Below are 13,986 nucleotides of genomic sequence, written 5' to 3' on the forward strand. Positions count from 1 at the left end.
TAGGTCTTTTTGAAAAATTACGCGAGAATTTATTTATTGCTTACGTGAGTTTAAAGTAGGATGAACTCAAACAAACGCGTATCCGTGCAAATTAGATATGAAATAAAAAAGCATAAAATTAACTACAGAAGCATTTCTATAATTTTGAAAGGAAAGCGGAGTATCTCTCGACTCGAGTTGACTCGTCTTCTGTAAAAATAGTTTTTGCGACGCTACTAACAGCGATTTTGCAGCTGGAAACAAATTCTCAGCTGTAATTTTTTTCATATGACATTCGACAGCCCCTACAGTGCCAATTTTTACTCTCAGGTGCTTATTACGGGAGTCACTTCACGGTGAAATCAGAGTGAAGTGAATGAAGTCCTTTTACGGGACTCACGTAAGTGAGAAAAACGTCGCGAAGTGACATCTGCCGTGGAATCTGGGTTATTATGAGTGTCTTATCAGTGAAGTGAGAACGGAAAAAGCGACGTTTCGCGTGGAATTATTTCACGACCATTTTGAACGGTGAAATGATTCCACGAAGCTGCCATAAGTCTTAAAGTTGATTGATTTGTGATCTAATGGTAAATATTGGATTTATTCTTCAGTAACGAAGCGAATCAGAGTTTGATCCGTCCTTAAAGCGGTCAATTTTCTCATTTTTTTGCCCGATGAAAAAAATGCAAACTAGTTCAGGAAATTTTCGATACCGAAAAAAACATTTTTTCTGATGCCGATTGTCTTAGAAATGCAGAACACGTCAAGATCTGGTGTTATCTAAAAAACGGGGAAAAACGACTTTCTGGGACTTAGACATTTTTGAGCTGGGAAACAATCTCATTTCACTTGTCCTATTCTCAATTTCACTTCACTGTCAATCTCACTCCACGGAGGTGATTTTTGTCACCTCACTTGAGGTGGAATCGGGAATAGGTCTCAAAAAGTGAAGTGAGCGTGAGAGTGAAATATATTTCACCGTGAAGGGACTCCCGTAATAAGCCTCCAATTTTGCTGCACTGTCATCCGGCATCTTCGCGACATGCCCGGCCAATCGTAACCTCCTGACCTTCGTCAGGAGCACAATGGGAATCTATCCAAGTACTGCCCGCAGCTTGTGGTTCATACGGCTACGCCACTCTCCGCTTTCGGTTTGTACTTCACCAAATATTGTCCGCAACACTTTCCGTTCAAATACGGCCATAGTTGGTCTCGATCGACTGAATCATAAAATTCGATCTGTAGTAGCGCATGCTTGTGTGATGCCCGCTTCCCAAGCAGCAAAATTTGTTTCGCTCATGAACTTTGTGCATCACAGCAACAAATTTTTATGCAAAATTAAGTTGCAGTTACATCTCAGTTTCTTATACAATGACAAAAAAGCGCAGGAGGTGCAGCCAATTGCAACATTTTCGTTGTTTCAACACAAGTTTCGAGAATGAAACCGCAATATGTATGAACTAATGCATGGAATTAGATAACAACATGGTAAATGCTGCATGGTAACATTTCAACTACGAAGATGCATCGCAGCAGCAACTAGGGCGCGATAGAAACTTCATGGCGTTGTGGTAAGATTGTAAAATGGCAAATGATCAGAATGGAAAGAGATTGTCTGTATAGCGATTTGCGATATTTTCCAGAAATTTGGAGATTCAACTTCAGTTATCAATTTCTATTTACTTTTCTCGTTTGTACTATTTACGTCATTTGCTATAGAAACACTTGCAAGTTCATGACTCAGTTTTAAATATTGCTTTCCTTATCATGCTAATGGTCATTACCAGTTTTAATTTTGCTTCTTCAATTCATCAGTACCTCAGCGTGATAATGAAATTCATAGCAATTTATCACAGAGACCCACACTTTTTGGACGACTTCTAGTCCAAGTAAACAAAAGTTACAACGCAGTAAATAACCTCATCTGAAAAACAAATATAAGGCGAACAATTGAGCAAAAGTTGCTGTTACATGGCTTCAGAACATGACAGCAACTTTTAGAAGTATTTTTGTGTGTTTGTTTTTTGTATCTCGCAAGCATCACGTAGGCAACCTATATGCTCCACCCACTAGATCTATTCAGTGGAGGTTAGGTTTTCAAATGCCGTTTACACGTTTCAACAACAAATCCAACATCGCGAATTACGTTGTTGGTGTGAAGATTTTTGAAGCAGCGATGCAACTTTAGTTGTTGCTTGTTTCTTTAAAATTTCATCGTAGTAACAAAAAATGTTTCTTAAAACCTTCAATTGTTGCTTGGGTTGGTACTGCCAAGTGCAAAAGGAGATAGACGACGGAGTAGCATCTGGAAGAGAACTTTGTAGGCAGCGTTATGTCGCGGTAGTTGCTGCACTGTAGCCGATCGCTCTTTTTATGGATGGGGCTTACAACTCCTTACATCCATTCCTCCGGTATTCTTTCTTCCTCCCAAATTCTAGAAATTACCCAGTGAAGTGCCGGTGCTAGTGCCTCTTTTCCAAGCTTATAGAGCTCTGCCGGACGCGTCCTAACCGGCGGAACTGCTGCCACCTGCGTAGACTATGAATCCCTATCACCGGTCTGTACATCGCTTCCCTACCCACCTGGGCGTTCATATCCCCGATGACGATCTTGATGTCCCGTGACGAGCAGCTGTCGTATGTTGCCTCCAAGTGCGCGTAGAACGATTCCTCCTCGTCGTCAGGTCTACCTTCGTGCGGGCAGTGGACGTTGATGATGCTGTAAATTGAAGAAACGACCTTTAATCCTCAACAGACACATCCTCTCGCTGCTCGCCTTCCAATTGATCGATCGGATCGCGTGCTGCATTCTGCCGATAACACAAAAGCCCGTTCCTACTTTCTCATCTTTGCGACAGATCTCCTGCAGAGCCACGATGCCGAACTTGCGTGGTTCTAGCTGCTCGAGCAGCTACCTGTCTCCGCCCACAAAATTTAGCGATTTGCAGTTCCAGGTACCGAGTTTTTACTCGCGGTCCGTTTCTTTACTCAGCCGCCCGCTCCCATTCAGACACTGTTATGAGCCTATCTGGGAAACAGACGCTCAGAAAGGCTGGACTTTCCTCCAAGGAGGTCAACCCACCTTCCCCTTCCCTGTTAGCATACGACCAAGGTCCCACCACGCATTGATTACCATGATCTTCGCGTGGTTACTCGTATCCCGGCTGGTGTTTACTCATCGTGCTACATTTTGATTCGGAATTTGACCTTCTGTTTTTTTTATACACAGACTTCGCAGCCAACTGTTTAGTGTACAGGACAATTGCGGGGCTAGCGCTACGATCCAGCTGACACTAACAGTCTCTCCCGAGCCGAGACTCGAACTACGACGACTGGCATGTTAGGCCAGCATCGTACCTCGAGACCATCTGGGAGTTTACTCAATCATCTGCGTCAAATATCGCTTAACAGTACAGATGAGGCATTGCATTCAATATGATCATCATTTAAGGCACGTGGTAATACTTTTGCGAATAGGTAATTTTCATCGCAATACCGATTTGTTTATTTCAACGACTCAAATGACATCACAAAAAATGACAGTTCCGTAGAAGCTAGTTTTGTTTCTATGAGCCGTGTTGTATTATTTCGGATAAAAAAGAACTATTATTTTCGAAGTTATAGATAGGGATTCATATGCATAGTTTATTGAATACCTTCGAGAAAAAAAAGTTCACATCGGCATCAGCCTGTGGGTCACATGCCCGTGTTCTGTACGTTTTTGTTTTTTCATCTACATGTTTGTATTGAGTTCGAATTTTCAAATCCTGAAGCGAATTACTCTGCTCTGCTTGCTCACAGTAGTCTAAATTTGACTGTATACGACGACCATAGTGTGGCCACATAAAAGTTTTCATTTTTTATATTCTTCAGGACAATAGCGTTTGAACAGCTAAATACAGACACCTTAGTTCCAGCAGATTTTATCTATGTACCAGTAATTTATTTTCTTGTTGTTAAATTGAAATAATTGTTCAGTTTTTGAGCTACATCAAAGCGTCGTTACAATAGAGCTGATGAGGGTAGGCTTATTTTCTCTCATTGCGTGCTTACTTTTTAAAGGATGGTATTGGTTCAAAATAAACATAATGTTACCTCACAATCTGCATATATTCAGTACATCTTCAATCGACTGTCGTAGGCCCGCGCACTTATATGTAGCGAATGCAGCCACAAAAACACTTGTTGGTTGTTTTTGGGTTTCCAGATTCGATCTGCTGTGTGTATCAATCGCTATCGTCCATTAAAATCTTATATTTTTCTCTAATATATGTATGTATATGCACTACTTACAGCTATACAGACACAAATTTTGCTTTTAGTTTGCCTTCTATTTTATCTTAAACTGTTTCCGACTGGTATTTGATTTTTGATAGCAATATTTCCTAGTCATGTTTTTCTGTCGTTCAATGTTGATGTATTCCACGGTTGCTCCTGCTTGAGTAATTTTTTTGTTTAATTTTCATTTGTCCAAAGATGCACATACACACACGGTAGGCTAAATTTGTTTGTTTTCTGCAGTATATCGTTGCTTAAAAGGTATGTAGGTATTTTTAGATCAGATTTTAATTGGATGTAAAATTAGCATGTTAAAAAAAGTTCATTGTATCATTCAGATTATTTTGATAAAATTGGATATAGTATAGTTTTTCCGTGCAGCGATCTTAAGAATTTATTCTATTTATAGTCTTGGTTTAAGGACTGCTGAAACGTGTGGTAGCTACTGTGACGAAACCTGATTCTATTTGCAGGATGCTTAAGCAAGTATTTTTGAGAATGATAATATACAGAATAAACGGACTAATTAAACAGAACATTTTACTTGAACGATGAAAGAAGTACACAATTATGGTTGGGTATTTTTCTCATTGAAAGTTTCAGTAGCGGCCACATTTTTCTGTCACGTCCGGATGCTATCATAGCTTGATTGCATGTAATATAAGTTACTGTGAGGTTTTTATTCGTCTCTTTTCACAGGAAATCTCCGTCGAATGTTCGGAAAAATAATGAAGTTATTTGTGTACTGTAGTGTTAGTGAATCGAAGGTGTATATTTAAGAATACCTTTGTGTGTCTGTAATTGTAATTAGTGGGAGAAAATTTATATGCTGTGTTTAGTTGCTCATTTGCTTGAAGAAATGTGTGTTAACAATAAATGCACAAAAAATACTCATTCTATTGACTTTTTTTGATTAAAGTTTGAAAGTAGCGGGAAAGCTAATTCCGATATAAAACTTGGATTTGCTCAAGTTTGGTATAATTGTATCAGTTACAAAAGTATGTGGCAAGTATCACAATTTCATATGTTTAAATAAATTAAGATTAACATTATTCTGCAAATACTTTCAAACATATTTCAGATTCCACGAATCAAAGCGTGTCTCATGGTGCGCTACATCACTAATAAACACATTGGTTAAATGTTGTATTCTGCTGTATTTTGTCGCTTCTTACCTCGAACCACTCGAATGAGCAGCAATTGCGGCCTTTTTATAATTGTGTGTATTTTTTTTTTTGTATCCTGAGTCCTTTATATTATGCAACACATTGTGAAAACAGCTATCTTTTCTGTTACTAGTAGCACTCACTGCCTTCAATAACATTTGACGGAAAATAATAAAGTTCGGACCTCACACCGTGGCTTATTCTAGTCAACTTATAACTTATTACTTACGTTATCATATGCTGTATGGATTCTAACAACTAGTGGCTTTTTACCAACAATGCTGTAGCAGCGAATTTCATCAAATCACTCCTCCTTTCGTGTTTCATCTGTGATAATTAGAGAAAGAATATGATTATGTAAAGCAATACATGTATCGACTTAGATTGAGGTTCTAGTTTCATATATATTTTTAAACAATTAGGATTTCGGAATGATTCATACGAATGATTAATTCCGTAAAAAATAAACATATATGATAATATGAACAAAACATTTTTTTGTAATGTCAGGACGGATAATTTATACCATGCTTGGCTTATTATTATACAGTAATTCTTTGACACTGAGAGCGCTTCGTAAAACACCTTAAAACTGAAATCATTATCAAAAGCAGACAAATTTTGTGATAAAAGCAAAACAAAATCATAACGATAAAAATAAACCAAACAAAGACACAAGTGAATACATATAAAAAATATAAGGAATAAAACAGGTAACATAATGACAGACCTTGCAACCACCTATTAAGTTAGAGAAAGCCCGACAAGACAAATAGTAATAGAACGCAACAGTCAGCTGGAAAGGTTGTGACGTTTGTTTTTTGGAAAATGCATCATTTATCTTTATCTTGCGAAACAAGAATATAAACTCTATATCTAATAAAAAGTTTCATCAAAGAAATGAATGAAAATGCTTGATGGAAATAAATACAACACTAAAATGGATATTATCGCCGAATCAGAAGGCCGTTTTTCAAGTTAAGGTATATCTTGCTACCGAAACCATATCGAAAAGGTGGAAAAACCTCGCAGTCACCTTGAAGGCAACTCTTTTGAATAATAATGTTCAAAAGTCCCGTAAGTAGGTACCCACTTTTCCAGCGTACTATTAACTACAAAACACAAATCTACTTACACGACACGCTACTTACACCGTTGATACTGCTGAAAATATGAACCACCGCCGCCACTTCCACCTTTACCGCTGCCAACGGCTGGCGGAGAAGTTGGTGACTCGTCTGTGCTGGTACCACGGGCGAGGGCTCGTTCGTCGAAGTGCACTACCGGATTCCGTTCTCGGTGCTCCCACCGTTCGTCTTGTTCCGATTCCGGATCGAAAACCAGCGATCTCGGCGATGTAGGCTCTCGGAACTTTCCACTCTTTTTCTTGTCGCCTTCGTAGTCGGCCCCGCCACCGAGTATTCGACTGCCGTCCGGTGTAGTATTGCTCATATCTAGCAGCAACTTCGAAACCTTCTTGCACTTTGTCATGTGCTTTTCGGCGCGTGCCATTTCGGTGTACGTTTTGAAGCATTTGTGGCATTTAAACTTCTTCTCCACTATCTTTTTCTCCTTCATCGGTTTCAAATTTTTCATGTGCTCAAACAGATGCTTCTTCAACTCTTTTTTCAACTGAAAAGGCTTTTTGCAAAATAAACAGATTGTATACCGAACTGTTACATCCAGGGGCGGCCCGGAAATGTCCTCGCTGCCGTCCCCTGATCCGCTGGCTCTGTTGACCACTTCGATGTTCTCGCAAGCTTCCAGCTCTTCTAGTGATTCAGAATCCGAATCACTCTCCTGGTCGAGTGCTTCCAGCTGTCTATCGATATCCTCTATGCTGCCCTGGAAGTGGTGGTGCTCAATTGGGGCTGTTGCACCAACTCTTGTGCCCATGTGGCCACCACGAGCTTCTCCGTGTTCGCTCATTGTTAATTAGGCGAAATTCTGTTGACAAAAGTTAAGTAATGTTCATATAAGTTTGGTTTATTCAATAAAATGGAAGCAAGAATTGTTGTACACAATTATACATATGTTTTTATTGCAACAGTGATGGCTCTAACAGCTGGGACAGATGAATTAAAAAAAAAACAAGTTTGTTTACCAACAGCACAAAACATTTTCGAAAATGTAGATAAACATTAAAAATTAGGACATTTTTTTTTTTGGTTAAATCTTTTAGCAAATTTTAGTTTAAATAGTCAAAAATAATTGTAAACCAACTTAAGGATGATTGAGACTAACTCGAGTCGAAAAAAAAACATTGATTTACGTGTCGAAGATTGTCCTTGAAAATTTTTTACATACGCAGCAAACTCTAGTGACAATTTCAATTAGCAAGAAAAGGCTTATAATTTAAAATATTGGATTTTACCGATAGCTTCACACAATAAAACGATTTTATAAACCTAATCACAAAATAAACGAGATCTCCACGAATAGTAGAAGAAAAAAATCCGCAGCCATTAGGTTTATCTTTTCAATTCAGAAAATTTTCTTCGGATGACTATTTCATACGCTTTTAGCTTACCTTTAAAGTGGAATTTGCTTGGGATTTTCAACACCTCCAGGTTCACGTGCCGCAGAGCACAAAAGAGAAACTGTTGTCCAACTTAAAAGATCAGAATAGTTATCTTAAAAATTTTCTTTTAGAAGAAAAAAAGCCCGTCACGACACATTATTCACTACAAAATTGTATATCTTTCACTGTGGCTGACTCGGCTCGGTCGGTGATGTGATCGCGAACGAACGGCTAGCGTTTATGTGTGAGTAGCCAAATTAATTCATTTGGGAGCGACCGGAGCTGGGCTGCCAGTAGGTTTGGGGAAAATTAAAATTGTCTGACAATGATTTGGCAGTCGTTCGACAACGTAAAAAGGATATTGGCTGCAATTCTTATGGTTCGCGATAAATAACCCAAATAGAAACAACGCAAACGAAAATCTGGTTTATTGTTGAATAAGCATCCGACAGATGGCTAGCAAAACCCGATTTATCTCGCATAATGGGGCCCTTAAACTATAGTGAGTTCACAGTATGACATCTTAACAAACTAACCCAGTATGTTTGAGAATGTGGGAGGGTATTTTTTCTGTTCCATGACATTAATAAAAATCATTAGAAAACATTTACTAGACCGCAACGCAACCAATGATGACCGCCGATTCAAATTGCTGCTACCAATGGCAACTCTGCTGGGGGTGTGTGTGTGCGCCGCAGAAACAGCACGACCGAGCAAAACACGAGTTGTTCGAAAACAGTCATTTTGCCGGGTATTCGTAAAATTGTTCGATAAGTCAATGTCCTTGCCAGTAGCAGTGCTACATAGGCTTGATATGCGGTGATAAACGAGTGAAACGTACACAAGCGACATGTGAAAAAAAAAATGTTGACGTTTTGTCATTACACTATTCTGTAAGGTTTTCCCGGAAAGTGACAACTTGCAATTTGCTACAGTAAATCCCCGCTGGTTGGGCTGAAAACGTAGTCTAATTTGTGAAATAAATACAATATTAATGATTAAAATTGTGTCTGTGCTGTACTACATAGAGTAAATGCATAAATGGAAAATAAAACATTATGGGTATCACACTCTAACCAGCTAGTTATTGTATTTCCGGTTTGGGTGAGACTGTTTGTTGTTCAGAATTTTTAATTTGTTTTTTTTTTTATACCAAATTTTGACAGATGATACCTTACTTCTTAAATGTTAATAATTTTTCTGTAATTATTTTTTAAACCCGTCTACAACCAGATATAACCATACTTAGTATTTTTTGTCAGTCTGGTGAACCGGACACCAGAAAACAGTTTTAACTGTAAAAATGGGAACAATTCGGTTTAGTAACAGCTTTAATACAGCCGGAATCTGCTTAATGAACTGTATATCAACAAACATGTTTCGATTAAGAACCGAATTTCATAGTTAAAGTACACATCAAAACAGAAAACGATCTCAATTTGAGCTAAAACTAGCGAAAAGAATACCTTTGAAAACCAGAAAAGATTGAGACAGAAATAATCCCATATTATGCTCAAAATTGCAAAGAAAATACTTCCAAAGAGAGAAGCTGGTGGAGAAACGCTTCATAAGTCAGAAAAGGACAAACGAGGGATTACTCTAGTCAACATAGGTTTTGTCCTAGGACGTGTCCTAGGAAAATATAAAAGATAAGAGCTTTTTATCCGTCGCTTCTACGTTTGCTTAAGGAAAAACTTCATTTAAGTCTCTACTTCACGCACTTCCAAACTGACTAAGGGCACTACAATTCACAGAAACGGTTGAAAGCTCTATGTCAAACCTGTATTAACAAAATCGAACAAAAAAATCGTTTGAGCTCAAACTGGAGAATGCTTTGTGACCATTCCTGAGAATTTTAGTACTCTAAGCCAAGTCGGGATTGCGTAGTCTTCAGAAACTTAAATAGAGTTTCCCGGAGCAAACGTAGAAGTGACGAATTCCGAGCTCACTAGGGCCACCGAAATTCACAAAAACCATACACAAAATCGATTTTTGTAGTTTATAAGTGTATATTTTAGGATTCTGTAGATGGCGTTATCGTCGATATATTTTTCAATGACGCTTGTTTAACTCAGGTATTTTATAATTAATTACAGTGGTCGATAAAGGAGAAAAAATATGCAACCCTAAGGCTCACAACAGTTGCCCTAGAAAGATTATAACTTTTTAACCATTCATGTGAATTTTGGAGCCCCTAGAGCATGCAGAAGTGTGTCAAATCGCGTCAGAGTGCCGCATAGTAATTGCTCGCCGGGTTCGTTGCTTTACCGTTATGTTTACGAGAAAACTCATTTCAGTTTCTGTTTCAGAAAAAGTTATCCATTCTAGGGGCACCAAAATTCACAGGAATGGTTAAAAAAGCTATAAAGCTTTAGAATCCGGGATGATAAATTCATGTGTATCTAGGAAATTCACTGTACTTTGAGAAAAAACATCAATATATTCCTTGGCAACATTTTTTCGACGTTTTGGCCATCTGAATCGCGTCCCGAGCCATTTTTCCACCTTTCTTAAGTTTCCGCTACATTATTGCCCAAAATCTCTCGATGGGTCGGAACTGCGGGCGGTTGGGTGGATTTATGTTTTAATCGATGAAATTTACATTATTATCGCGGTACCACTGGATGACTTTCCGGCTGTAGTGGCAACTCGCCAAATCTTGCCAAAACTACACGGGACCTTCATGGTATTCTTTCTTGTACAGCTTCGAGTCCATTGTCTTATTAGTCACGAACACTTTGGTCTTTGCTCCGCAGCTGCATAACATCAGTTTATTGGCAAATTTGTCCATAAAAGCAAACTTAACCTTCGCAGGAATATCCTCTCGGGCCGTCGATATGTAGACTTTTTGGCCGGGAAACTGTCCGAATTCCAATTTGATGTAGGTTTCATCGTCGATGAGCAGGCATCCTTGGTACTTCATTAAAACCTGCTGGTACAATTTCCGAGCTCGAGTTTTGGTGATGAAACTTTGCTTCAACGTTCTGTTTGGTGGTTGCTTGCTGATTTAATAAGAACAATATCTTTCGCACGAATGAATTCTTCGAGCGATATTGCGAGCAGCAGCGCATTTGTGTGCGATTTCATTATCTGATAGTCCAGGGTTTGCTTTGAAGGTTTTCTACACCTTCTGGTTCTACTTGCGGTCATATGTTTCACCACGACGCTTATCTTGGGGCACTCGATCCACGCTCTTTCGCTCCCTGAAACGTTTGAGCACATCATATACGGTTGATTTGGCGATTTTCAACGTTTTTGCGATTTTTATTGCGGACCACAGATGCAGATGGAGGTGGAGATTTTTTCTCTCCTCTCGGCTTCCATCTCAAATAACTTTTGGCTCACTGCACGAAACACCGTGAAATTTATACCACAGAGAGTGGGCGCCTAGGTAAACATTGTGAAAGTATTCTTGCAGCGGTCACTGTCCGTACCGCTGCAACACAATAAGTGATTCCGGATTCTAGCTGGACAGAACTTTTATCTTTTATTTTTTCCAGTTTAAGCTCTAGAGGAAAACCTATGTTTACCAGTGTTTTCATTTAGTTATTTTTCGTAGTCAATCACAAATGGTGATTTGTCTTCCCAACATTATTAGTAATTTGTAAATATAAAAGTTAGAATTTGATCGCTTTCGCAACAAAGCAACAGTTTTTAAATTCGCTTGTAAGTAGGGGGTTTCGAAAACTAAATCAGAAAACGACTCGAATAAAACAATGAAACAAAAAATAATTATTAAGCTATTGAAATAATCCTGTGTGCACACCTTTAATATATAACAACAATGCTTAGAAAAAATTTGAACCGATATGATAGAAATTGAGAGAAAAATGAGCTCAGAATGACGATGAAGTCACAGAAGCCCAAAAAATTGATCAATAATAACGTTTGCACCAAAAAATGGTCAAAAATTGCCGATTTTTCATGGGTTTACCTTCACATGCACTGACGTAACTGCAGCATCAATCATAGTAACCCATGAGTCAGCAAAAAAAAAACTGACAGCTCTATTCGTCGAACTCTAATCGTGATGGTGAAAGCAGTGAAGCTACTCTGTTCAGAAATGTGCGCGTTCAAAGAGTGATACCCCGCCACGTCAAAAATAGACATCGTGCGGCACTTTGTAAACGCCGAATCTTCGTTTCACTCCGGACTGGCCGTGAACGGGGAAAATCCAGCTGCGTCTCATCGAGAATTTCTGGGCAAACCTGAAGCGTAAGATCTACTTCAACAATTTAGTCGCGAAAACTGAGGAGGAATTGAAAATAAAAGAACTCAAAAACATGCCCACACGTATGTTTTCGTTCGCCATGGCGGATGTTCCGGTTAACTTTTCTAATGCAAACGTTATTAAAGACACTTTGTTTAATTATACCCGTCGACAAATGCGAAAAATATGTTGGCCAAAATCTCAAATTAGATGCCATAAATATATTATAGCTTTTTAACCATTTTTTGTGAATTTTGGAGCCCCTTGTGTATGCAGAAGTGCGTCAAAATGCCGCACAGTAATTGCTTGCCAGGGTCGTCGCTTTCACGTTGGCTTACGGGGAAACTTTAAGCTTCATAATAAGCTATTTTTGCTAGAGGTAACAAAATTCACAAGAATGGTTAAAAAGCTATAATCATTCAGATTTTTCCAGTTTGAGCTCTGGGCCAAACATGTATTTACCAGTGATATTGAACTCTTCGAACGTGATTTTTTCGAAAAATGGTTGAAATTATATTGATGCGTAGCTTGTTGTTATCCTTTTTCCGCTTCGAGACACGTAAAAGAAACTTTCGTTGAAATTTAATTGCAAATATGTAAGAACTAAAGCTTGTTGTTGTCTGTGCGGGCGCATCAATTCGCCTTGTATAGTCGTCAGACAAGTCGCCCAATTTGATTGTTTTTCCTTCAACATTCGCATTCTATGAAAAACCGGAAAAAAATTATTTTACATTCACGAATTGTGTTGTTTAGCTATTCACGGGTTTCTGGATTTAATATATCAGCTAAAAAAAGTAATTTTCTGAGCAAAACGTGATTTTTTAAAATTTTATATCATTGTCCTTCGATTTTAAACGAAGAATAAAAGTCGTTCCAAATCGTTACAATGACAGTTGATATACGGGCGAACTACCATTGTAGCGATTTCGAGCAGATTTCGAGTGGTTTTAATTGGTGATTTAAAAATCGAAGGACAACGATATTTTTTTCTAAAATCACGTTTTGCTTAGAAAATACGAAATGAAACTGATATAGCTGAACAACCCAATTATTTATACACTTTCTAAAAAACCGCTTCATCTTTTCAATGACGTTTACACACTTAATTTATCTCGGCAAACTTCCCAACAGCTGATTGAGCTCGGCGAAGTTTTAAACGAATGTCAGCAATATATTTCGAAGAACATTCAGCAAATATATCGATTTACCGTAAACCAGCAAGTATTGACGTTTCGTTTGCCGAAGTTCTTAAAAATTCTGCCGAGAACTTGTAGAACATTTCGCTGAGTTTATCAGCTGTTGAGTTCTCGGCAATAAAATCTAACTGTGTACGAACAAGTTCGTCACAAATGAGCAGATTCATGTGCTAGCTTGAATATTTTTTAGATGTATCAGGTTCTAAGTTTGAAAATGTGGATTATAGTTTTTCACTTCGCCAAAGTAGTAACTACAGTTACTATAGTTATTACGAATCAGACGCGTCCAGCTAAACATTACATTTTTCGTATTACAACATATAGCATCGCGTTTCATAGATTCATAAATTATGATGACAAAGCAAACCATAACACGCACCTGAGTTTTCGCTACTCTCTTCTAACTCTTTAACGATAAATCGAGGATATTAGTATTGTTATTAAAGTAGGTAATTAAGAATAAACAATCCTTGACTTGATGGAACGGTGTTTGATTTAGTCAGACTTTGGTCAACACAGGATGTCTCGAGCAACCTCAAATATTACTAGGATAATATGGCTACTTTGCTGCCTTATTTTACTTCGCCTGTTTAAATTGGGCGCAGTTCCCCTAGTGGTAGAAATTATGCATTATGAC

The 13,986-nt window shown here is 38.3% G+C and overlaps 1 protein-coding gene across 2 annotated transcripts; it reads right to left on the reverse strand.

Moving 5' to 3' along the window:
- Window positions 1-3,584: 3,584 nt before the first annotated feature.
- On the reverse strand, window positions 3,585-8,189 carry LOC129717537 (uncharacterized). Of its 2 annotated transcripts, XR_008726689.1 has the most exons (4): window positions 7,953-8,189; window positions 6,574-7,369; window positions 5,432-5,749; window positions 3,585-5,377 (listed from the first exon to the last, which is right to left on the reverse strand). XR_008726689.1 is itself a non-coding variant. In XM_055667506.1 (3 exons), the coding sequence occupies exons 2-3, from the start codon at window positions 7,349-7,351 to the stop codon at window positions 5,727-5,729; spliced, it is 801 nt and encodes a 266-aa protein (XP_055523481.1). In that variant the 5' UTR covers window positions 7,352-7,369; window positions 7,953-8,189; the 3' UTR covers window positions 3,585-5,726. The 2 variants fall into 2 exon arrangements, 1 of the variants encoding a protein (XP_055523481.1); XM_055667506.1 differs by having other exon boundaries at window positions 3,585-5,749.
- Between the last annotated feature and the right edge of the window lie 5,797 nt (window positions 8,190-13,986).

Source organism: Wyeomyia smithii, chromosome 1 (genome assembly GCF_029784165.1).
Source record: "Wyeomyia smithii strain HCP4-BCI-WySm-NY-G18 chromosome 1, ASM2978416v1, whole genome shotgun sequence".
NCBI lineage: Eukaryota > Metazoa > Arthropoda > Insecta > Diptera > Culicidae > Wyeomyia > Wyeomyia smithii.